The 27992-nt window shown below is 38.9% G+C and overlaps 1 protein-coding gene across 1 annotated transcript in view; it reads left to right on the forward strand.

Moving 5' to 3' along the window:
* Positions 1–674: 674 nt before the first annotated feature.
* LOC126155546 (esterase E4-like) overlaps positions 675–27992 on the forward strand; it is a 73762-nt gene continuing 46444 nt past the window's right edge. The window contains exons 1-5 of the mRNA XM_049916235.1: positions 675–744; positions 1482–1525; positions 1620–1708; positions 1903–2065; positions 2347–2490. Coding sequence (XP_049772192.1) covers positions 675–744; positions 1482–1525; positions 1620–1708; positions 1903–2065; positions 2347–2490 — 510 coding nt within the window. The remainder of the gene's footprint in view (positions 745–1481; positions 1526–1619; positions 1709–1902; positions 2066–2346; positions 2491–27992) is intronic.

Here is a 27992-nt window from a genome sequence, read left to right on the forward strand (position 1 = left end):
CATACTGCAAAACACTAAATCCTCCATCCTAAAAACTAATGTGTGTCAGTGTAACTTCATCCCATTGGACTGGGGCAACAAGTATGAGGCACACCGTGGAGATAATTACATGCACCAGCTGCAGGTTATTAACCCTCCCCCCCCCCCCTCCCCCCAAGTAGCAACCACTCCTTCCCTTCCCCTCCCATCCTCCGCACCACCAGTTGCATGACACACTGACTAAACAGTAAGATGATGGTCTACAGGGGAAAACCTTATTGTGCCCTATTGCCTGCAGGACCCCTTGGCTGCTTGCACATTCCCCTGTATTTCCAAATGCCTGTTTGATACAAGATTCCTCTGTTGTTTGTCTCTATTACTTTCTAGAATAATTGGTAACATCCAACCAGTGCATTCATGGCTCTTCCCTTATTTTTGATAAGATAAATTTTGTTTCTTAATATCACTCCCCACTTAAGCTGGAAAACCATTTGCTAAATAACTGTTATTTTTCATGCAAAATTCTTCCCATCAGTCTCTGCCATTCCTAGTGTGAATTCCTACAGACTGGCTGGGAATGCCTATGTGTATTATCCCATTATCTGTTTCAATCTGTGACCTTTGCTACTATTGGTTTGTTTTTTCACACGTCTTTACCGCTGGAATGAATGAGTAATCATCTTGCATTTTAGGATATGATAATTGGACTGTTATTTCTGAAATGGATTTACTCAGTTATTTTAAGCAGATCTTCACTTTTTATATGTGATGATCATTTATCATCTTTAGCTACCCCTTTTTCCTACACTTTGAAAAACCATTACTAATTGCCTCTTAAGCCCACTTATAATGTTAGTGTCTTCGTCAACATCCATCTGTTTGATTTTCCACAGTGTGGTCGAACGGTTCTAGGTGCTTCAGTCTGGAACCGCGCGACCATTATGGTCACAGGTTCGAATCCTGCCTCGGGCATTGATGTGTGTGATGTCCTTAGATTAGTTAGGTTTAAGTAGTTCTAAGTTCTATGGGACTGATGACGTCCGATGTTAAGTCCCATAGTGCTCAGAGCCATTTGAACCATTTTGATTTTCCAAGACTGAGAAGCTTTTTCCCTACTTTTTGTTTAGTTTTGTTATGCAGTATATTCTAAAAATTATTTCTTTCTGATGTCTATATTGTATTAAATTTATTCTCTCATTTTTCATTGTTATTGTTATATATCATCAGAAAAAGTGGAACCTTACTATACATAGATTTGTGATTATTTATTTTATGTCTCATTGTAACTCATCTTTTGCCTATTAAGACTCATTTATGTGGTTCTGAAGTTGGAAACCGAATGTAGTTATCTTCCCAGTAAAATTTTTGTGTAGATTTTGTCTTTGACCAGTTTTATTGTCACTTTTTAATCCTCTTTCATTTCTTCAAGCATTCAGGTTATTTCCGCCCCGAATTTGATCAATTGTTACTAGCCATTTTATATCTGTTTTATTCTCTTACAGCTTGTACAATATATTCCCCTTACAACATTTTTTGGAGACCACATGTAATTAACTAGCAACACTACAATATCTTCTCCTAAACTGTGATTCTGGAAACAACTCAAGGTGTTCTGCATACTGTATAAACTACTATTATAGTACTACTACTACTACTACTACTACTACTACTATTGTTGCTACCGCTTGAGTAACAAGAAAAGTGAGATCTTATCATTAGCTAATCTCTGGTGAGAAATCAGTATGATTATCTGATATGAGTACAGAAACATCAGCATGCTGCTTCTTCCACTGTAACAAGTTCAATCATAATAAGTTATCTTAATGTATATTAGATAAATACTCACACAGCAAGAACTCTATATGATCATTATCATCTAACTAGTGAGCTTTATCTTAATGCTTATTTTATCTAACTGTCAAGTTATTACTACATCTACATATATGTGGAAGTAGCAGTCTTTTTGGGCAAACTTCTTTTTGTCTGCAACATTACAAGTATCTTACACATAGCAATGTGTTACTTAAAGTTAATTTATTTCTCAGTCATCCTGTTTTTCATCTGCTGTACTGTAAAACAAGTTCAGGTAAGAAAGCACTGTGAGAAATCTATCAGTTTCACTTATTATAACTAGAGCTGTATCTCAATAGTTGTAGGAACTTTGGAGTTAAGAAGTAGTATGCCAACAGTTCTGCAAAACTGTAGCTCTCAGCACATGCTTATTTGTGCCTTTAGCTTTGACTATTAGTTTTAAGCTTAACTTAACAGTAAACTTTATAGAATTTAGAACATGTGAGTATTCTTAATTAATATTTACGATTTTTCTGTCATACTCTCTAATATGCTACAAATAAATGATCTGTTCAGGGTGCCACAAGGATATATAAAACAGTAAACACAACTCTGGGCCCTATAAGGGGTCGGCAGTTTAATACTTCAACTGGCAATCCTGTTTATATATTCAGAAGAGTTCCTTACGCTGAACCACCAGTTGGAGAACGGCGTTTTAAAGTAAGAAATTATCAAGTAAAGTAATGCCTTTGATGTTATTTGTTTTATGTAGTAATGCTACTTTTTAAAGACATAATTATTCTGAGCATAATCTTAATGGACAGGCCAGGTGCATGAATGTACCTTCATAACATTTTAGAAACAAATGAAGCACCACAAATAGTAATGTTGAGTTGGGTAAATTTTCAACTACTTCATTAGTGATGTATTATTCAGCGTCAATTAAAATATGATTTCTGAGATAATGATGACTTTTAAGAAGAGGAATAAATTGTTGAACAATCAATTGTGATAAACAATTTTTCACAAACTTCTTTAAATGAAATTTTATCATTGGCATTGAATTTACAATGAAATGATGCAGGGGCAAACAGTGCAGACAAAGTAACAGAAAATTATCAGTGCAGACTGAAATTCTGCAGGAAACTAAAAACTATGCTAACAGTGACTGATTATGATGATTCATATGTTTATACCTGTTTTACAAATGTTTAGAAAGGCTGCCTTTAAAACACTGTAAAGAGTGTTAGATGTAGTGTCAATAACTTCTTTACACAATGATGAAAACTGTCCAGGAATAATTTGTCATCTACAACTCACTAGGTTATGGAAAAAGAAAAGTCTATTAATGAGTCTTTGCCATGGGAAAAATTGGCAACATTTCTCCATAACTGCTTTGCATTATTTATAATTCAACACACACACACACACACACACACACACAATGCTCTTCTCAACGCAAATTCATAAGACTACTGCAAGAAGCAACATAATAATGACTAAATTAATGCAACCATATGATATAATAAGATACATATTTTTTTTTTAATCTAATTTTAGTACTGCTTCACTTTTTATACTTCCACTGTGTGTCATATGAAGTTACCTAAGGAAAGAATACAAATAAGTAAGTGTTTATCCAGCAAAACTGTGTAGCATGAATACTGATAAAATAGACAATTGTAAATATTATAGGGGGATCCTCAAAGGCCCTTCACAAGCTGCCCCATTTTCCTTCACAGATTTAATAATAACTGTTGTTGGTTTCCAAACATTGACTGCATACTTTTGTTAGCTTAATTTTTTGGCACAATATGACATACAGCACTAATTAATTAACTGAATAATTAAAAATTTCATATTATTTATCATAATATGCAATATGGCACTCATATTTGTAAAAAAGGGAGTTTGAATCATGTAACAATAACAATGCTCATATATTTTTCTAAATTTTTAACCAGAAACATTTTCTATAATCCAAAACCACTTAAGATCTTGCAGTTCATTCAAATCAGAAAAATCCAGCCCAGCTAATTTTCGAAACATAATGTAGTTTACACTATAACAGTTTATATTTAAGTTCATCTAAAAATAGTCTAACATTATCCAGAATCGGCAGTTTTATTGTTTGCAAGCCCACAGATAAGAGTTATGTCAGGTGCACTCTCATTGTTGACTCATGTGACAGTTATGCATGCTTTCTACATGAAAATACATACATCAACAACTGCAAGACTCATTAATATTACTATTTAAAGACCTTTGAGTGATTATGGTACCTCAAATTAAGGAACATTTTAAATGATCTTGCAGTTGACATAATGTGTGAAACATCATTTCTATCAGAGTGAATGACTGTTGGACACAGTGATGCTCATTATTGACTGGATAAGTCAAATTACCACATTGTAGTCTTTTTGATAAAATACCAGTCATGACCGTTTTGTGTAGATGCTGACTATGTTTTCTGAAACAGCTCAACATTCAACTTCAGCACTTGGGCTGTTGATGGGTAACTCTAGGTGCTGGCCTGGTTCAGTGCACTAATAAATTTTCATGAGTGACAAAATTATCACAATTCTTAATAAGTGACCTTGGTTTAGAATAAATGTTTCTTAGTGCAATTCAAATTATGGTGCCACATATAATCTTGAGCAAACAATATCCTGCACACATTTAGACTTTCAGCTTTGGCATGAGCAGTTCTTTACACTACTTTCTAGAGACTACAAAACCCAGGTCAGTTTCACTACAAACTGAACTGCTACAAGAAGCAATGGAAGTGTGACGTGATGGATTAAGCTATTCTTTAAAATGAGAACACCAAATATCCAACAAAAGCCCACAAACAAAATATCAAGATGCAGTATTAATTCAGGAATCAGTGGATATACCACTACCTCATATATACAGTAGGGGCTTCAAAGACAGGACTAAGATAATTACCTCTGCTCTGAGGCATTTTAGCAGTCATTCCTCATATGATTCATAACTTAATGGGACACAAGGAAATCTAAACATGTGGGACCTTGGGAAGTCCCCTCCACCTTACACATCACAGATGCTGTAGAGTATTGACGTAAATGTTGATTTAATACTCCAAATGATGGTGGGAAGTGATCCAGAAGAAGAAGAAGAAGAAGAACCACCATGCACATCACAGATACCACAGAGTATTGATATAGATTTTGATTTAACAGTCAAAAAGATGCTTTGGAAGAGATACAGAATAAGAAGAACAAACTGGAGGAGGAAGAGAAGGAGGAGGAAGGCAAAAATGTTTTGTTTCCCTGTGCCATTTTTATATTAAAGTACCTTTCCCTAAGAGTGTAGCTCCCCTCCCCCCTTCCCCCCCCCCCCCCCAACTCAATAATTTGACACAAACTATGCTAGTAATGTCTTGAAATGTGACTTTGATATTTCATTCACGCCACCAAGTACTGAAGTCCCATCTGTCCATTACACACACAGCCCGATAATATGAATATGAATAATAATAACTTGTCTTCCATTTCATACATCATTTAGGTACTAAATATTTTAGAGCTCACAGACCACAGAGTTTCTCCTTAATACTCTAGAACCATTTAGTTGCATAAAGTAACAGTCTTGTTGCATAATATCAGCATTCAACAATATCTGTTTATGTTGTTCATGTTAGATGACCCATGGACACATCACCATTAAATTTCTCTTAGTTTCTTCATTATTTTCAAAAGCTATACTAAAGAAAAACATTTTACTTATCTTCATTTTTTCTTGTTTTTGTTGGCTACAATTCTTGTGTCTAGGGGTACATTCTTGAGGCTGAAATTTTGACTTACTGGGTACCAGAAGACTAAATGACTGATGAAGTACTACTTCTTGTTGTGATTTTCTTTTATTTTATCCCATTCTTCTATATCACACTAACTTCACAATCCCCTTTTTAACAAAACCATCAATTATATTGTTGTAAACACAATTAAAACTATATGTGCATTTTCATCAGAGACATGCTCACTACTACTGACATTCTGCAGTACTCACAATATTACAAAGAGTTTACAAAGCAACTTTCTTGACAAAAGAAGAATCATCACCAAGATATAATATTATTTTATTAATGAGTCCAGAAATAAATTTAATAATTCACGTTAGATTGTGCAAATAATAATACGAATTTTAAATATCCCAGAAATTTCATAATTTCAAATATTTCTACAAGAAGAGTAATTTTAATGATACATACAGAGTACTACTTTTACTCATGCATAAATTAGTACAAAACATAACACAGAATATACAAGATCCTATGAATTTCATTCAGTTAAATGGCTGATACTAGGATGGTTTGAAAAGTTCTCGGAATGGAATAGAAAAAAAGTACTTACATCACTGAAACTTTTTTTTAATTTTTCAATGTAATTTCCTTGTAGAGTAATGCACTTGGTCCAATGATGTCCCAGTGCCTTGATCCCATCTTGAAAATGACTTTCCTCCAGATCTGCAAAATAGTTGTCAATTCCAGCTGTTAATTCTTCATTTGAAGTGAATCTTCATCCATCAAGAAAAATTTTCAGTTTTGGGAAGAGATGGGAGTCTGACAGAGCCATATCAGGTGAATAAGGTGGGTGTGGCAGCAGTTTATACCTTAGTTCATGTAATTTTGCAATGGCAATGGCACATGTGTGTGGGCATGCATCAAAAGTTACAACACCCATCTTGCAGATATTTTTTCCATTTCTAATTCTTCAGTTAAAATGTGATATACCCTTTCACATGACATCTGCCAAGGATGAGCAATTTCACGCACTTTCAATTGTTGATCCTCCATGACCATTCTGCGCACTTTTTTAATGATTTCTGGAGTAGTGATACATCTTGGCCGACCTCTGTGTGGATCATCATCTAACCTCTCCCAACAAAGTTGAAATTCATTTGTCCACTTGGCAACAGTTGAATATGAAGGAGCAGAGTCCCCCAGTGTTTGCTGGAAATCAGCATGAATGTCCTTTGCTTTCATACTTTCCTTACCAAGTACTTAGTCACTGCTCAAATCTCGATTTTTTACATCTTCGAAAATCGCTATGCAGGAACAACAACAAAGCCATGTCGCCACCACAGCTCTCTCCCATGGGCGCTGACGTGGCACATGTTTACAGGCAACAGTCCAATGAATATTATGTGAACAATTCGTTGCACTAGTGCTGACCTCTCATGTTGATTCTGAGAACTTTTCAAACCACTCTCGTATAATGTTCACCTATACAAGAATCGATAGTATATATGGTATTGCTTGATTCTGTAAAAAAAGGTAATGTTAGAGGAGGGTGTTCCATTACAATATCCCCCTCACAAAATCTGGAGACAGGGTGTTTACAATATTTTGTGACACACTACACGGTTTGCCAAACAGTGTACAAATTGATGCTCAGGATAACAGAGAGATGTATAGAAGTTTCTGATACATAACATATTCCAGAAAACATTAGCAAAATATCTACTATACAAGCCATAATTTATACATATATCAGGATATGCTATGCAGATTTTCAGATCTATGGAACATATTGTTGCAAGACAAAAAATACAAGCTCAAAACTACAACATTACACCACTAAACTATATAAATAATTACAGAGATAATGTAAATTACTAGAATTATAAATTGTAATTTTAATCTAAACAATCAAACCTTCAAAATCTTCAAAAGAGAAGAGAAAAAATTTCAGAGTCTAAGTATACCACAAGTGAGTCGGCTCGAAAAACTCAAAATGAATGCTACAGACCAGAAGAATATATTCAGTCATGAGTGGGCCACATTAACCAGAGCATTCAAGGATATGTTCACCTATGAAAGAACAAGCGTTCCTGGTGACCAGCCTGGCCCTGTTGTGCCTCTTAGGAATTTTTATAATGATGAACCCCGTCACTTAATCTTAGACATTTCTACAGTGTCCTTTGCCCTGCACCATGGAACTTATTTCATTACTAGGCTTCTTGCACAATAACTTCTAACTCTGTATTGCAAGCTTATAAGCTAAAATGAATTATTATCCTTAATTTTAGCCTCTCCTGCATTCATCTTCCTCCTTCTGCTTTTATGCTCAGGGTATCCAATCCACTGGAATCTGAACAATGGCTAGGCCTGAACTTCTGCTTCGTCTCCTTTGTACCAAAACAAGGATTATGTTCTGCAGAACAAGTGTTGCTGCAATGGTTGGAATGACAATTGTCAATGTTAGAATGAGATAAATACCTCCAGCTGCCGACAGGCATTGATATATACCAATGGGGACAAGTGAAAATGTGTGCCCCAACTGGAACTCGAACCCAGGATCTCCTGCTTACATGGCAGACGCTCTATCCATCTGAGCCACCGAAGGCACAGAGGATATTGCGACTGCAAGGACAATCTCGCTCACGACACCTGCGGGACCCACATTCTCACCTTGTATGTCCACACACTACATTCATAGTGTCCCACCCCAACACACTCATTACTCATGGAAGGCATTCTTTCCAAGTCCCATAAGAGATCAGGGGATATGTGTGCATCTGCACAGAAGAAGAAGGTTATGGCCGGTATCGCCAGAACTATATACTTATACGAATTTGGCATCTGTTCTTTTGGACATGTCTGAAAGAACAGACACCATTGATGACTTGCAGCCATCTAGAACGAAATTAAAATTAGATTAACACCTCCAGCTGCTAATGGGTGTTGATATATACCATTGGGGATAGGTGAAAATGTGTGCCCCGAACGGGATTTGAGCCCGGGACCTCCTGTATATGGCAGACTCTCTATCCATCTGAGCCACCGAGGGCACAGAGGATATTGCAACTACAAGGACTATCTCACACACGCCTCCCGCCAGACCCACATTCTCACCTTATATGTGCACACACTACATTTGTAGTGTCCCACCCCAACACACTCATTACTCATGGAAGGCATTCTTTCCAAGACCTGTAAGAATTCAGGGAACATGTGTGCATCCGCACAGAAGAAGGTCATGACCGGTATTGTCAGAACTATATACTTATATGTTCTTTCGGACATGTCCGAAAGAACAGACACCATACCCATATAAGTATATAGTTCTGGCAACACTGGCCATGACCTTCTTCTTCTGTGCAGATACAAACATATTCCCCGAACTCTTATGGGATTTGGTAAGAAGGTCTTCCAGGTAAGAATGTCTTCCATGGGTAATGAGTGTGTTGGGGTGGGACACTACGAATGTAATGTGTGGACATACAAGGTGAGAATGTGGGTCTCGCAGGAGGCGTGCATGAGACAGTCCCTGCAGTCGCACTATCCTCTGTGCCCTCAGTGGTTCAGATGGACAGAGCGTCTACCACGAAAGCAGATCTCGGGTTCGAGTCCAGGTCGGGGCACACGTTTTCACCTGTCCCCATTGATATATACCAACGCCTGTTAGCAGCTGGCGGTATTAATATAATTCTAATTTCATTCTAGTTGGGTGCAGGTCATCAATGGAGTCCGTTCTTTTGGACATGTCCAAAGAAGCTAGACCTCTAAGTGAATGGAACAGACTGGTTCACTGACTAATCATCATCCAGCCCAGACCGCTAAGGAAGGCAACTTGAAATTTGGAGATGATGTGGATCTTATACATTGTTTAAGAAGGGATTGTCAGAAATTACACTTCTAAGGGAGGAAATAAGGGATGAAAGGCTTTTCGTAAATTTTCGGGCACGTCCGAAAGAACAGACACCATATCCATTTAAGTATATAGTTCATATCAGCCATAATTTCATGAGTTTGATTTCATAATAGTCGAACATCTCACGCATAGAGCTAATAAAACCTGAAAGTGATTCATAAAAATTCAAGCAGTATTTCACTAACAATAGTTATTTACACTTTGCACTTTCGCATTTACACTATTGAGTCTCTGGAGTATGTCCTCGCAGACTGTCATCATGAATACTGTTTATAGTCTAACGAGTTGATCCAGTGAAGCTCATGTCTCATTTCGCGCAAATGGTTTCTCACAGGTGTTGTTGGTAACACATGTGAGGACATTGATAACACTCTCGCAGTTTTCAACTAGACTTACACATACTGGTTCTTCCCCTCTTGCTGACCAACTTGTTTTTGATAAAGTCTAAACTGTTTTGCTTCTTAGGTAGTTTCATGGAAGAAATAAAACGATCCCAGCGTTGTGTAGAAACAGAGAAAAATTATAAACGTTTTGCACTAAACTGGAAAATGAATATCCTTCGCGACAATAGCTTGCTACACAAGTGGCAACTAAATTTCAAAGAATGTGTTGTACAAGGCACATAATAAGTGTGCTTTCATTTTTTAATGTGTACCTGCAAACTAGAGATGGGTCAACTTGAGTTACCAAACCATGTTAACTAGGGTCAAGGGAATTTCAAGACAACACTGATAGATCGTTGCTAACTCGAGTTGTGTTTATTCAGTGTGCAGTGGTTGCCACTACTGATAATGGTTTCGCGCGAGGCTAGATACTGACATCCCCTCGAGTGTAGACTAGACTGAAGCCTACATAATAGTATCTCAGCCAATGTGATCTTTAAAAGTGCAGCATCCTGTTATGATTTGTTTGGTTGAAGCGTTTGATAAGTGTTATTTTCAAAGAGGTTAAGCTAGTCTGATCGTCTTCGAAATCTTACAGAAAATTCAAAGTGACTCTTGAGTATATTCAAATTTCTGCCTGAAGTGTGACATTCATTAACCTTAGCAGTACAGACGCATTTTCGATAACATGCATTACCAGAGGATTCTGTACTTTATGCTCTCCTTAAACAAAGTTTAAAAAAATAATATTCGTTAATCGTTGTTGACTTATATTGTCAACATACTTTTTATAGAGGTAGTGCTGTGGCAATAAGGTTCTGAACCTGAGATATTGAACACCAGATTACCGCCCACTGCTTTTTTGCTTCTGTAGGCTGTATGGCCTGCACAGTCTTTTGTTTTTCTTTGATAGAATTTTTATGTTCACAAATTGTTATACCTTCTAATGTTTTCGCACTAAATAAGGTCGCTGAAGCACGGTATTTGCAGAATGTACTTCTCACCGAAAAGTGATTCCAGTAACTGGAGTTCAAGGTGTTTTTTAATCATGACTTTTGTGTTCTTGCGGTGGTAATGCCATAGAAGCTTCATCCCCTATCACATGTGTCTTTACATCTAACTGAGAAGTGAAATACTAGTTTCCATAGATATATGGTTAAAAAAATTTGTATAATGAAATATTTTCTTAATAATTTTCATCCCATATTTTACCCCTTAGTGGTGGAGTTTCCGAAAATGCTGAAACATGTATTTTTTTTTATTTCTAACTGAGGAACTATGTACCAATTTTTGTAGGCCTAGATTCAAAATTGCCTTAATAGCAAGACATTTACGAAAAGCATTTCATCCCTTATTTCCTCCCTTAGGAGTGTAATTTCTGACAATCCCTTCTTAAATGATGCCTACAGTATAAGATCCACACCATCTCCAAATTTCAAGTTTCCATCCTTAGCTGTCTGGGGCTGGATAATGATTAGTCAGTGAACCAGTCTGTTCCACTCCCTTAGAAGTCCAGCTTCCAAATACAGTGAAAGACGTTTATTTTGTTTCTAACATAGAATCGAAATTGAAATTTTCAGAGCCCGCTTTAAAAACGCTTTTATAACGAAATACTTCATAAAACAACACCCCCTTATGGGTGGCATTTCCAAAAACACCGAAACGGGTATTTCTTTTATTTCTAACTGAGAAGTCAAATACCAATTTTCATAGCTCTAGCTTTAAAAACACTTGTCTTCTTTAATAATGATTTATTTTCAAAAAATCTTTCACACACTACCGCTACGAACTGTGACCTTTCTAACAGGAAGTCACGAATCCAGTCACACAGATGAGGCAATATTCCATAGGCACGCAGTTGGGTTAGAAGACGCTTACGAGGAACGGTGTCGAAAGGCTTCTGGAAATCCAAAAAAATAGGATCAATTTGACATCTCCTGTCGGTAGCACTCATTACTTCATGAGTATAAAGGGCTAGTTGTGTTTTGCAAGAACGATATTTCTGAATTCATGCTGACTACGTGTCAGTAAATAATTTTCTTCGAGGTACTTCATAATGTTCGAATACAGTGCATGTTCCAAAAACCCTACTGCAAATCGACGTTAGTGATATGGGCCTATAATTCAACGGATTACTCATACTTCCGTTTTTGGGTATTGGTGTGGCCTGAGCAATTTTCCAGTCTTTAGGTAAGAATCTTTCTGTGAGCGAGCAGTTGTATATAATTGCTAAATATGGAGCTATTGTATCAGTATACTCAGAGGAACTGACAGGTATACAACTGGACCGGAAGCCTTGCTTTTGTAAGTGATTTAAGCTGCTTTGCGACACCGAGGATATCTATATCCGTGTTTCTCATCTTGGCAGTTGTTCTTGACTGGAATTCAGGAATATTTACTTCGCCTTCTTTGGTGAAGGAATTTCGGAAAATCGTGTTTAATAACTCTGCTTTAGTGGCACTGTCATCAGTGACTTCACCGTTGTTAACGCGTAGTGAAGGTATTGATTGCGCTTTGTCACTGGTGTGCTTTATATATGACCAGAATCACTTTGGGTTTTCTGCCAGATTTCGAGACAGAGTTTCGTTGTGGAAATTATTGAAAGCATCTCGTATTGAAGTACGAGCTATGTTTCTAACTTCTGCAAAACTTAACCAGTCTTGGGGATTTTGCATTATTTTAAATTTGGCATGCTTTTTTCGCAGCTTCTGGAACAGCAATCTGACCCGTTTTGTATGCCATGGGGAATCAGTACCATCACATTAATTTATGTGGTATATATCTCTCAATTACTGTCGATACTGTCTCTTTGAAATCATTCCACAACTTTCCTACGCTTACATGATCAGATCGGAAGGAGTGCAGACTGTCTCTTTAAACGGTATAAAGGGCATTTTTATCACCTTCTTTAAATAGATATACTTTGCGTTTCTTTTTGATGGCTCTAGGAGTTACGGTATTCAGCATAGCAGCTACTGCCTTGCGGTCGCTAATTCCTGTATTCGTCACGATACTCACTATTTGCCCAGAATTATTTGTTGAAAAGAGGTTGTAGGTGTTGGAGAAAACAGTTCCTTTATTCCCACATATATTTAGCAATAACTGAACACTACACACATGAATGAATTGTGTAGACATGAACAGCACGGAATAACAAACTAAAGCTAAGTCAAAGAATAACTATATCACTGTACGTAAATTAACACTTCACGGAATGTTTATGAAGCACTGTACACCTGTAGGGATCGATTGTCAGAAATAGGTCACTACATGACTCCCCCCTTTAATGCTAACGATACTGCAGGTTGAATTTCACACGCCGTCCAGCTCTTGTAACTACTTCTTTCTTGAAACCGGGCGGTGCGTCACGTGTGCCAGTGGTTGTGTCAGGGAGTGGTGTAGTAGTCCTCGACGTCGGTCTTGGTGTTGTAGTGACTGGTGTTCGCTGAGCGTTGTGGTGTTCATGGGGTACAAGAACACATCTCGTAGCTTCTCTTGTCTTCTCTGGCTTGTGTTCAGTGGTAGCTGTGGTGTCTGTTGCGTCCAGAAATGCAGGCTTGATACGGTCCACTGCAACTGTGGTGGGTGTACCGTTAATCATTATGCGGAAAGTATTGGTATCCCTCCTGACTACCAGATATGGTCCGTCATATGGTGGCTGCAGTGGTTTACGCACAGTATCATTGCGTCAGAATACATGCGTGCACTTGTCTAGCTGCGCAAAAACGAACGAGTGTCTTCCAAGCTGGTTTCTGGGCATTGTTGGTCTCAATTGGCGTATATGCTCTCTTAATCTTGTGGCGAATTCTGAGGTTGTGATTGTATCATCTGCCATGCTGTGCAGAAATTCTGCAGGTAGGCGTAACGTTTGTCCATAGACCAGTTCTGCTACTGTTGCTTTCAGATCATTTTTGAATGACGTTCGTAGACCCAAAAGTACGATAGGTAGTGTCTCTGTCCAATTCGATGTTGCGTGACATCTCAGTGCTGCTTTTAACTGTCGATGAAGACGCTCAACCATGCCATTTGATGTGGGGTGGTATGCCGTGGTGCGTATGCGTTTCGTACCTAGTAACGTAGCCAATGCTTTGAAAACGTAGGCTTCAAATTGTCGTCCTTGATCAGTTGTAATTCTCAGTGGAACTGCTAACCGGGCAATCCAACCACGAAAAAATGTTTGACCTATAGTTTCTGCAGTGATGTCCTTCATTGGCAATGCCTCAGGCCACCTAGTAAATCTGTCAATCACCGTGAGGCAATAACTCTAGCCTTCCGATGCCAAGAGTGGGCCGATGATGTCAACATGCACATGGTCAAAACGCTGATTTGGTGGAAGAAATGTGCCTAATGGTGCCCTGACGTGCTGTGTGATTTTATGCCTCTGGCACGCCAAGCATTGCTTCACAAATGCTTTATGGTCTGTGTGCATACATGGCCATACAAATATTTGTTTAACCAATCAGAGTGTGGCTCTTACTCCTGGGTGTGACAGATTGTACATTGATGCAATTGCCTATGTTCTGAATTGCTGTGGCACAAATGGACTGTAATATCTCTTTATATTCTATGAATTATTCTGATACAATTCTACCCTTGAATGACGTTTACAAATTTTCTATCTTCATACTCGCAGAATCCACGCGCAAAATAGTTTCATACAATAGCTATGCCATGAGCGCATAAGTATTCTTTGTAGTACTCTCTCTGGTGGTCGTTAGAAAAAAAATAAAGGGAGCTTCCGAGATTGTCTTCGTGCCGATTAGCATGAGCTTGGTTTGGCAGAACTGTAATTTGATTATTGAGATTTATAACAGAAGATAACTGATACGAACTGTACGATTAAAAAGGAAATATACATATAGATTGCTCCTTCATACAAAGGTGTGTATTTCACAATTGAGAATTAATGATATTTATCGATATATTGCGTAGTTGTTAATCAGAAGGGACTTCCGAAAGACTGGATACGAACCTGCATTTAATAATCCAAGAGCTCCATTACTTCTTCGGAAGGTTAAACTTCATCAAAGCCATTATCCGCTTGATCTGAGGTTTCCCGACTGATTATACAACGCTCCCAAAATTACGAGGCATTTTATTTGTACAGATTAGCAGACTGCCGCAAAGCACGAGCCTGCAGAGAAGAAGAATCATCGCCTGATTTCATTCTAACAAGTAAAATTTCAGAATCATTTTGAGTGACTGAGCTATGACTGTGTTTCCTATCATGAATAATTGACGGCTCGAACGAATTGAGAGCTTCATAATCACGTAGATAGGAGAAAAAAAATTACAGTCATAGCTCAGTCGTGGTAATCGGCACGAAGACAATCTCGGAAGCTCCCTTTATTTTTTTTCTAACGACCACCAGAGAGAGTACTACAAAGAATACTTATGCGCTCATGGCATAGCTATTGTATGAAACTATTTTGCGCATGGATTCTGCGAGTATGAAGATAGAAAATTTGTAAACGTCATTCAAGGGTAGAATTGTATCAGAATAATTCATAGAATATAAAGAGATATTAAAGGACGTATCTTTCCTCTTGCTACGTCACAGTACAACTCAATGCTTGCTTCAGGAAATGTCACGAGCTGTAGCTTCAATCCTTTCTCTTGTTGCAATAGATCACGCAACTCACTATCACATTGTTGCGCATGCGCGAGGGCGTCGTAATCAATGGCCTTTGTCACTGCTTCCACCTGTGCGATGTCATCTGCTACTGTGGACACTGCTTCTATGCGAGAAAGTGCATCAGCTGGAACATTTAGCTTCCCTTCCACATACACAATGCTGGTCGTGAACTGGCTGATACAATCTAAGTGTCGCAGCTGCCTGGGCGATGCTTTCTCTGGCTTTACCTTAAAGGCATAGGCAAGCGGTTTATGATTTGTGTAAATCGTGAACGGTCGCCCTTTTAATGCGTGTCTGAATTTTTTCACTGACGCATAAGCGGCGTACAGCTCACGGTCATATGTTGCCCAACGTTGCTGAGATGGTGACAACTTATGACTATAATATGCAATGGGCTGCCATAAATGATCAATTTGTTGCTGAAATACGGCACCAATGGCAGTGGACGAAGAATCAACCATGAGAGCGAGTGGAGCATGCGCGACCGGGTGTGCTAATTGCGCGGCCTCTGCTATGGCTATTTTTATAGCGTGAAACGTGGTGTCCGCCTCGATAGTCCAATGCACTCTGTGGTTAGGTTTAGGTGCGCCTTTAAGTAGTTCATTCAATGGTGCAGTTATCAGTGCATGATTGCGAATGAAGCGTTGGTAGAAATTCACTACTCCAATGAATCGTCGTAATTCTCTGACTGTGACAGGGCGGGGGTATTTGTTTATGGCCTCTACTTTATTATGTGGCGGTCGAATACCCTCTGCATTCACCAAATATCCTAGAAAGTGGACCTCTTTCTCACCAAAAACTCACTTGGAAGGATTAATTACTAGTCCATGTGTGCGTAGGAGGTCAAACACTTGTGCCAAATGCTTCCGACGCATAAATCACCAATAAATCATCTATATACACATAGCAAAAATCTAAATCTCTTGTAACCTCATCCATAAAACGTTGGAACGTCTGGGCGGCATTACATAGTCCGAATGGCATTCGGGTGAATTCAAATAGACCAAATGGTGTTGTCACCGCTGTTTTAGGAATGTCTTCTGCAGCTATAGGGATCTGATAGTAAGCTCGAACTAGATCAATGGTAGAAAATATAGTCTTACCGTGAACATTTGCAGAAAAGTCTTCTATATGTGGAACTGGGTACCGGTCTGGAATGGTCCTTGCGTTGAGTTGGCGATAGTCACCGCAGGGGCGCCATCCATTCTTCTTTTTAGGCACGATGTGAATTGGGGATTCCCAACTGCTACTAGAAACTCTGCAGATACCTTGTGACAGCATGCTGCGAAATTCCGGCTTTCGGCCGTTAAACGTCTAGGCCGAGCGTGAGTTGGCGGCCCTGGCGTGGTCAAAATGTGGTGGACGGTTGTATGCTTGACTGGTGGGAGAGTAGGCGATTGCTGTGTGATCTCGGGGTATCCTTTCAGTAATCGTATACAGGGTTATTACAAATGATTGAAGCGATTTCACAGCTCTACAATAACTTTATTATTTGAGATATTTTCACAATGCTTTGCACACACATACAAAAACTCAAAAAGTTTTTTTAGGCATTCACAAATGTTCGATATGTGCCCCTTTAGTGATTTGGCAGACATCAAGCCGATAATCAAGTTCTTCCCACACTCGGCGCAGCATGTCCCCATCAATGAGTTCGAAAGCATCGTTGATGCGAGCTCACAGTTCTGGCACGTTTCTTGATAGATGAGGTTTAAACACTGAATCTTTCACATAACCCCACAGAAAGAAATCGCATGGGGTTAAGTCGGGAGAGCGTGAAGGCCATGACATGAATTGCTGATCATGATCTCCACCACGACCGATCCATCGGTTTTCCAATTTCCTGTTTAAGAAATGCCGTACTGGCATTCTGCTTTAGCATTTTCCGTAAGATTTTCCAAACCGTCGGCTGTGGTACGTTTAGCTCCCTGCTTGCTTTATTCGTCGACTTCCGCGGGCTACATGTGAAACTTGCCCGCACGCGTTCAACCATTTCTTCGCTCACTGCAGGCCGACCCGTTGATTTCCCCTTACAGAGGCATCCAGAAGCTTTAAACTGCGCATACCATCGCCGAATGGAGTTAGCAGTTGGTGGATCTTTGTTGAACTTCGTCCTGAAGTGTCGTTGCACTGTTACGACTGATGTGAGTGCATTTCAAGCACGACATGCGCTTTCTCGGCTCCTGTCGCCATTTTGTCTCACTGCGCTCTCGAGCGCTCTGGCGGCAGAAACCTGAAGTGCGGCTTCAGCCGAACAAAACTTTATGAGTTTTTATACGTATCTCTAGTGTGTCGTGACCATATGTCAATGAATGGGGCTACAGTGAATTTTTGAAATCGCTTCAATCATTTGTAATATCCCTGTATATGATGTGTCGCCTGTGACTGTGCGTACCTCTAGTGGTGTGATACAACGGACTTTTCCTGTTGTATGCAGACTAGTAGTCAAATCTGTTAGTCGCTGGCGTCGCAGGTCTGGCAATAAGTCGTAGGACAAAAAATCTGCTCTGATAATAGGCTGTGATATATCTGCCACTGTAAATTGCCATTCAAACACACAGCGTAGCCCCAAATTAAGGAATAATTTTACTCGTCCGTATGTTCTAATTTTGGAGTCATTGGCGGCGTATAGATAACAGTCGTCGCAGCTCCGGCGTGATAGGCGGTTTGCTGGATATACGGACACTTCTGCGCCTGTATCGACGAGAAACCGTAGTTTTGTTTCGCGGTCTGTCACAAAAAGTCGGCGAGTGTTTGCACTGGAAGTTATCGCTACTACGGTGTCTGCTTCATGTTTCCACTTGCAAGGTGGCGTACGCTTTCGTGCATCATTACCAAATGTCTTGTGGTACCAGCATAAGTTCTGTAGTGATGGTGATCGACTGCGACTTCGTGACCGTCGGCGGCGTGGCCGTTGGCGGTTGTGCGTTGTTTGTAATGCAGCTATCTGTGCGGTCAACTCTGCCAGTTGTGATTGTAGGGAGACTAGCGTCACTGTGGGCGAATTTTCTTGTTGCGGCGTTAATGTTGAGACACTTGATGTGGGATACATTTCAGTTAACCTGTCGGCCGTCTGTGCCAGTGCGTTTAAATCGCCTGCACATACCGTGAGAATTTTTTGAGTCTCTGGCGGCAACCGAGACAACCATATATTTCGTAGCACATCATCAGTTACAGTGTTACTTGCAAGTGTGCACAAACGTCGTAAGAGTTGTGATGGAGTGCGATCTCCGAGTTCTTCAGTGCTAATTTTCTGAGAAAGCATCTTTGAAGCGAAATATCGAAAAATCTCTTCTTAAACGACACCTACAGTATAAGATGAACACTCTCTGCAAATTTCAAGTTTCTGTCCTCAGTGGTTTGAGCTGCGCGATGATGAGTCTGTCAATGAATGAGTGAGTCGGGACATTGCCTCTCATATATCGAAAGATTACATTCATTATGAAAAGGGACATCACTATTAAGACTTAAATTTTTGGATTCAGGCACAGTAGCCATTTGTGCTTGTGCTGGGACATTTGGCTACAAAATCGCCAGTTATGAACTGCCCTCAAGAAAAAAATTACTGATATGTTAGAAGAATATAAAAAATTACTGATATGTTAGAAGAATATAATAATATTGAGTATGTAACTTGTAAGAAATATATTGCAATGGATAGAAAATATAGCTCTGACGTCAGATATTTGGACATCAAGCAATACAAAATGCGTTTCCAGTTTCATCGCCGATTATATAAGTACCAAAATTGCAGTCAAGAAGGTATGTAAACAGCACATGCGCTAACAAGCGAAATGAACGCCAGCAGAATTTTTGTACCAGTTCCGTTTGGTTGGCATATGTTAAGAGAAGTTACTACTCGGACAGACGTGAACATGGCAAATGAAGTTGAACGTTAATTTAGCTTTTCCTGCGAACTCGGCTTTAACGAGCTTGGACTCAGCTTGGTTTATGAAATGGGCTACCTTGAGTTGGATTATTACTAACTCGAGTTGAATGTGTTGCACGGCGAGCGGTGCTTAGTTACGATTTGTTTCACGTTAGTTCAGGGCTCTCACCGCCACTTTCGGACCAATCGAACCCGAGTTTATCCAAATTAGACATCTATATCTTCATTAACGTGCGCTAAGTGAATGTTATCACAAGTCTTATCTTCAAAATTTCAAGACAACAGACCAAAAATTGCACCATATGCAGTATCCATCTCGCTCTTGACTAATATATATACAGAGTGATTTTTTACGTCATGTAAAACTCAAGGGATTGATTGAGGAGAGGATACGGAACAGAAAAGGTCTAATGAACTTCTGTCTCGAAATGTATGGTTTCCATACTTCTGTCTGGAAATGTATGGTTCCCATTCAATCATACAATGTTACAAAGACCACGGTCTAATACACGCTGTACCATGCAACCACAGTTACAGTACACGCTGAAAATGCTATACGTGTGCCTCAACATATGTCTGTATGTGCTGTAGCATGTTTTGTCTCATACGTTCACATCGTCCAGGGTGCATCAGAACAGTGTCAAAGGCAGCATGAATACACAGCACCAATGTCTCTGCTTCTGGAATGGGCTCTGCATACACAATACTTTTGAGATGGCCTCATAACCAGAAAAGACATGGGTTGAGATCTGGTGAATGAGCAGGGCATCCAATGGACCCCTTCGTCTGATCCATTAACCAGGGAAGACACAACTGAGATATACCTCAGTGTTAATGGCGAAGTGGGCTCGAGCACCATCATGTAGCAGCTACATATCCTTCCGAATCATCAATGGCACTTGCTAAAGCAGGGGAGCCAGGTCACCCACAAGAAACGCAGATAGTTCTGATCTGTTAAGTGGCGTGGAAGGAAGACTGGTCCCAAAATATGGTATCCAATTACCCCAGCTCCCACATTCCGGCTGGATCAATGCTGATGATACGCTGTCACCATACTATGGAGGTTCTGCATACCGCCCCAGAGGTGACTATTATGAAAGTTGAAGATACCACTCCGTGTAAAGCAGTCCACATATGTGATAGCCTTGTGAAGAAACAGTGATGAAACTACTCCCGATGTGGAGTGTCTGTCGCTAGTAAGCCCTGCACACGCTCTAAGTGATAAGATTAGTAACAGTTGTCATGAAGGTGTTCCACATGATCATCTAGCTCACCCTCTACAAGCGGTCCAACTACCTGCTACTGACACGATGGTTGCCTTCCACAATCTTAATCACATTTTCCTCCAAGTCTGATGTCTGAACATTTAGGGTACATCCTTCATGATTTCCTGCTTCCTGAAATGACCCTGTCGCAGATAAACGACGAAACACTGTTGCAAACATTGAATGATGTGGTGGTTATCAGAGGGATAGGTCTCCTGATACAACCTTGCTGCCCGCCATCTGTTTCCATTTGCCTTTCATAAGTAAATACCATATCAGCAAGCTCTCAATTCAAATACAGAACCATTGCGTACAACACTGTATCACATCCACTTCAAGATGAGACAGCAAGAGAAGTGAATTGGACATAACATTACCAATTACTATGGCAGGAGAGGACGCTAGGGTATGATGTATGAGGAACAGTACTACCCTCTATAAGGAAACTGTGCGTACTGTAACTGTGGCTGTGATGTTCAGTGCATACTAGACCGCAGTCTCTGTACCAAAGTATGAATAAATGGTTCCTGGACATACATTCATTAGAACGTTTTTCTTCCATATCCTCTCATCGATCAATCCCTAGAGTTTGTACACAATGGAAAAAATCACCCCATAGTTGTCAGTTTGTTAACTGAAATGAATATAATCTGTTGAATGTTATCTCAGTTCTTTTCTTTACTTTTTTTTCGACCCAACTGGTTTAACTTGGTTTGAACTCAGTTTATGCAAACTTTCAGATCGGTTTGAAATAAACTCGAATTGGCCCATCACTACTGCCAGTGTAGGCTCCTGACTAGTTGCTTGCATTGTCTTATGACTGGCCTTTACAGTTAGTAATTTCATAGGAGTTTGTAGACAGGGCTTTCAGTATGGCCTCAGTTAGGTTTTCAGACTTGTGTCTCTGGTTGTAAAAACAGAATGAAACATTCAACAGGCTCATCATTCTCATTCACATATCTTAATATGAAAGATAATTCGTCAGTACTGGTAAGCGAAATTTCCAAAGTAGGATCTACTGTTACAGAGAAATCTTTGGCTTGTTTGGTAACAGTTATGATAATTCTTTTTATTAATTCACAAAGCAGCTCTATTATTTTCTCACAGATCGTTGAAGATAAATAACTTTTGTGTCCCTGCACTGGATTTCCATGTTGTTCAATATGCTCCGAGTGAAAAGTATCGAACTCGGCTATAAGTTAAAGAGACATAATGAAATTTTTCAACATGCCCATGTGTTGGAAGTCCACGACTTGTTAGCTTCTTCACGACTGCATCCTTTTCAACACATTGCTCCAGTACATTTTTTTTCTGTCTAAACGTGTGACTCGAAATGGTTTTCTACAGTTACAAGTGATTTTTAACCCCTCATTAAAAGTGATGACTCAGAATTTTAGCGTTCAATTAAATTTTCAAGATTAGATAAAACATTAGAATATTTCTCCAATCTGATATACCAACAGCAGCAATCACAGTCTTACCGCCGAACAATCTGCACGGTGCACAAAAAATAGAACCGGTGCTATAGGTGAAGTAAACGGTTCCTGGAGATCAACTATGACCGTGAATTTGTAATCAGAAAATATTTAAAGAAAAACTGCATGAAATAACTTAATATTGTGTAAACCCAATACGCCCGTTTTACTTCATGAAACTTCAAAAGCACGCCCCTATATGAGAAGTTTCCCAATCATGTTAAAATCCAGATAATAACATCCTTTGATAATGGAAAACAGTAAAACAATCTGAAGCTAATTTGATAAATAATGACACAGTGTACTGTAATTTTGCATACCAGTAACCGTTAAACCCAGATAAATTTGCATCTAAACATGAATGAATGAGAATATGACATTAATCGTCTTGTAAACAAAGATCGCATACTTTGATAGTTGTCAGATTCAAAGTTCCCTCTAATACGCTAACTTGAACCAATGGCGAATAAGCTACTTCTTTGTAATTGGTCGGTATGAATAACTTCAACGGCAGGTGCCTCGACTTACACGTTTCGCCGTGCAACACTTAAGTTCTCCTGTCTAAATTACTGTATAGACACATCGAAGCACACCCTTCCAAAAGACACACACAACACATGCAACGACTAGTACAACTACAAATACACTGAAAAGCAAAAACAAATAAATGATGGCAACAACTACTGTTAGTGATGGGGTAACAATCACTGAAGGTGAACAATCTTTACAATACACTTCTTTTATTTACTGATAGAAAGATTAAGAGATAGTCTATTACAAAGCAGAAAAAAATTAAATTGGTTACAATTGTGTTTCTCGAAGAGAGGAATGGTTTTGTCTTATCTGTTCTTGGTCAGCGCGATGTGGTGATGGTGATAGAAGCACTTTGAAGTTGCTGATGTGAATCCTTTAAGTTTTTCGAGTAGTGTCCTTAGCATTAAAATATCCTCTTTCCTTACATCCTGTTTCGGCTGTCGGTGATAATTAGTTGCGTAGCATCCATTTGTCGTCAGCTGGAACAAAGTAACTGCTTATGCAGCACCTGGAGGACGAATTAATTCAACTTCAACTATCACACATGATAGTTTGACACAGTCCACATCGTGTTTAAATTAACCCTAGCATTACCAACGTATTTTTTGTTACATGTAATACCAACGGGGGGCCTCAAAGGCCCATAAAGAATACCACAATTTATTTTATCATAAATCAAGTTTATTTACTTCTGATACCTCTAATAACAATTCAAAATGCTTAGACATTGTTTTTGTATACTGGATAATAAAAGATGTTATTATAATAGGAATAAAATGAACAAATCACGAGATTCAGTTTATATATTTTTTGGAATAATGTTTCAAAATAGTGTTTTCTTATAAAAACGACTTTTTTAATTCGATACACTACATGAAGCAAACAAAATTTACTGTCTCATTCTGCAACGCATTTTTCACACAACACTGTCTTCCTGCAGTGTTTCCCACAGACGTGTTTGTGGCACTGAGAGCAGGTAACAGTTGACTTTCCCAGCTTGTTGTACTTGATCTTTTTAGATGCAGCTTCTTGGCAGCATAGGTGGCACCGTCCACGTGTTCCTGGTTCTGCTGTTGAGGATGATGGTTCTACAGAGCAGCTGAGCTTCCGTTGTGTGATGCTTTCCATTGCCATTATTACTGGCTTCTGAAGTCCATGCAAATTTTGTGCCCGTTTATCTACTTGAGATCTTATTAGTTCGAGACCTAAGTTAGTGATAAAAACTCTTCTGCGGTTTAGCAAATTCTTTTTCCAATTCGGAAAGTTGAGGAGGAAGAGTGAATATGCATTTATTGCTGCTATGTCAATGAGTGTGTAGAAGAGGGACAAAGGCCATCTTCTTGTTCCTCTCTTTGTGCTGTAGTGTCTTGCCATCTGGTCTATGGTGTCCACGCCTCCCTTTGTAGAATTATAAAAAAGATTTATGTTAGTCTTTTTTGAGTCTTCATTCAACACCCCTTCTGAGTGATAAGTTGAAAGCATCAACAGCAGTCGTTTTGGCTTCTCGCGGACTAGCGTTGATGCAAGAGTAACTGGTGGCCTCTGTGTCTGAGGGTCAGTATAAGCAAAGATGGAAGAGTGTAAACTGCGGCCAGTTGTAGTCTTCAGCTCTTCAGGTATGTGTCGTCTGTTAGACTGTAGGGTGCCAACAAGTGTGAGGTGAAAATCATTCCATAGAGTCTCAGCAAGCTCCACTGAAGTATAGTACCGATCTGTGGTAACATTACGGCCTGATTTTTCAATAGGTTTTATTAGTATCTTTACAATTTCCATTGGTCCATTTGAATGCTGTGTATTTCCTGACTTGCCTGTATAGATGTCCATGCTGATCACATATCTAGTCTCAGAATCAGACAGCATTCGAATTAGAATGCCGTATTTTCCGGGTTTTTCTTTTAGAAACACCTTGAATGGACAGCGACCACGGAACAAAGACAACATCTCATCCACTGTTGTATGTAGACCAGGAATGAAATACAATGGAAGTGAAGAATTGAAGCTTTCAAAAATTTCCCTCATTGGAGCAAACTTGTCAGTTTGGCGACGAATTTCTCTTGTGTTCTTATCATCAAACCTCAATATTTTAGTCAATTCGAAAAATCGGGTCCGACTCATTGATCCATAGTACACTTGTCGGCCCTGAAGCAAAGACCATAAATCTTGGACAGGTATCTTATTGTCATGATTTGAACCCATGATTAGCAAGAGTCCTATATAACAAAATAACTCATCTTCATCTGTGTGCTGAATACCTAGTCGAGAAGCCTCTTCATTTGAGTGTAGTTTTATTAGATTCATAATTTGAGGTGTAAAAAAGAGCTCTATAGCCTCTTTCGGAGACGCAATTCTTCCTTGTTGTCCTAGCCCCATTCTTTCTCGCACTATATTTTGTACAGAACGCCGATATTGTCGAGATGGCTTCGTAATATACTCTCGTCCACTTTTTGCAATGAATTTATCACATTCCGTATCATTATCATCTGGTGGATTGGCTTCAACCTCATCTTCATTCTCAGACGATGAATCAGTTCTAATTTCTTCCACATCATCATCCACTTCACTTTCCTCTAAATCTGATTCGTTCAAAACTTCTTCTAGCACTCTTTCAATGGAACTATCACGTAAACGATGTCTACTCATGTTGCTGGTTCAACAGCAGCAGAAACACTGAAAATAACAATGGTCCGCTTCATAATAATATGTCTGAAGGCAACAATGCCAAAATTCGTTTCATGGTAAGAATTTGAAACGAGAGACTCAACCTCGTAAATCTTTCCTTGCTATTACCAACGGGTGGGCTTCTAAGGCCCACAGAGAATTAAATCAAGTAAATGAATTTTAATTACATTTTTATTCCGAAATTCTGTAATGACTTAATAGTACATTCAATAACGAACAATTACCTTTGCTTTCAAGTTCATATATCAAAGGGTGTGGATACAACATAGAAAAACTGAGTCAGTGGGCCTACGAGGCCCCCCCGTTGGTAATGCTAGGGTTAACATTCCGCTTCGGGAAGAGAATTGTAAACGAAAGTGTCAGAGCTGTAGGAACTGTAGAAAAAGTTGGTTCGTGTCGCCTGGAAAGCATCGAAATCGCAATGAACCTATAACATAAATGGATGGTTTTGACAACGATGTTTTAAAGTGCTCCACGTGAATGACGAATGTCCAACTTCACAAAACGTGCTACAGTTAAGCGCGAGAAAATTAGCTTCAATGGTAAGCGCTTCGTCAATGTAAGGAATTTTGAAAGACATTGTTTTCTGATATGTTAAGAAGAGAGTTTTTAGTTCAAAGCAGTGACATAGTTGCAGCACGAACTACATCCCATATAAATACAAGAGAAGGAGGTAGTGCAACAGTGTATTCTCCTGATGAAACATGCACCAATTAGAATCATTTCAGGAAGATCTGCTGGAAAATGAGTGATGGTACTGGCGGTTTTAAAGTTTTCATTTGAATAGCTTCTCAGATAATTATTCTGCGTGCTGACTCTTCTTTCGGTTTTGTCTCTGAGAGCAAACTTGTTTTTAGTGTAAGAAAAACAGCAGTGACTACCATTTGGGAAATGAACGCTGTCAGTTTCGTGACGTGATTCACAGTTCTTGTCATACCTTGCTTCGAAGTCTGCCATTGCCAGTTATTATTCGACTGTTACAGAGAAAACACCAGAAAAGCGGATATTTTTTCCCAGCTTAAAAATAAAAATATTAAGCACTGTATAAACCAGACTCGTGCCGATCTCCTGAAGCTTATTAATTTATAATTCTAGCCATAATTATAATACTAGAACTCGTAAGAATTTGTATGTAGAAAGGATAAGGACAACACAAACCCAAAAGCATGTAAGTTATTTTGGAATAAAACTCTACAATGCTCTGCCAGTGTACATGAAGGCAATAATAGATGAAGTAAAATTTAAGACTGAGCTTAAAAATTACCTTTTAAGCAAAACTTTCCATGACGTAGATGAGTACTTTCATTGTGTGTAAATTTATTGCCAAAAATTTTAATTTATATGTCTAAATTTGTGCTTTTAAAAAATGCCTTGAAAGTGATATTCCATTATTATGTCTGTAGTACTTGTACTAGTATGATAACTTTGTTCTGACAATTCCTACATCATGTAAATGATATACAGGAAGAAAATAAAATGAAATGAAAAGAAAATGAAATATACAAGTCACGTTACAGAATGTACAAACTTGACTGCCTTGCACATGAATGGGGTCACACAGTTTTGAGTTTACCCACATGTACAAATTGTACTTCAGGTCTTTACAAAGCTGTCAGCTGTTCTTTGTCTCCTGATGTCACGTAGAGTACATCTGTGGAGCAGTGGATGCAACGTCGTCAAGATGTGAATTAATATTTCTCATGACGACTGAATGAAATTGGTTTTAATATTTACTATTTCCTCATAGTTTTGAACGTATTATACAATGTACTGTGGCAAATGAGTCTAACTGTTGTCCGTAGGAACGCAGTTCAGCCGTGTAGACTTTGTTTGCCCCTCTCTGCTGCCGCGCATGCGCAGTTGTCATCCCTCCACTGGTCCATGATCTAACGTGACACGAGCTATAATTGAAAATTTGTAAAAACAAGACGATGATAATAATGATGATGATGATTGGTTTGTGAGGCCCTCAACTGCACAGTCATCAGCGCCTGTACAGAGTCCCAACTTTTTCACACTACAACTTTTTACGCAGTCCAATCTAGCCACAATCATGAATGATGAAAAACATGACAGCCCAAGCATGTTTCAAAACCAGTTGCTTTTTCGTGGGAGTGAAAATCGATTGCGGAATTGGAAAACCAGTAACAAGAATTGGATTTCCAGAGTCGGTTTTGAAGTGTTTAGTGACCAACCAGAAGCAGTATTGGCAAATGCCCCGTGTAAAATGACTGTTTAATCAACTGAGTAGTTCACATTACCTGACCAAACTGTGCCAACAAATAAAATCGTTAAGACATATAATGACAATAGCAGAATAAATTAATTTCATTTACGCCTCTTTCTCGATTCTCAGTAAGCAGAAATTAGAAACCGATAGCATTCTATGAATAATATTTTAAAATTAGTGTTGTTGATTGTTGTTGATAGCTTACTTTAAAATATTATTGAACAATTTCATAACCACAATTCCAGAAGGAAATTTGAGTTCCATTCAGTCACCGAGTAAATTACTAGTATTTCAGAGCTTTTATTGTCGTCTGCCGTTCTTACAGCTTGTTTAAACTACGAAGCTATTTCATAATATTAATAGTTTTTGTCATTTGTTAGTGTATTTATTTTAATTCGTAAAATGTTAAAGTAAATACAGTGCACAATATGTCGCCCTCTAAAGCTGCCGTCC

Source organism: Schistocerca cancellata, chromosome 2 (assembly GCF_023864275.1).
Source record: "Schistocerca cancellata isolate TAMUIC-IGC-003103 chromosome 2, iqSchCanc2.1, whole genome shotgun sequence".
Lineage (NCBI taxonomy): Eukaryota > Metazoa > Arthropoda > Insecta > Orthoptera > Acrididae > Schistocerca > Schistocerca cancellata.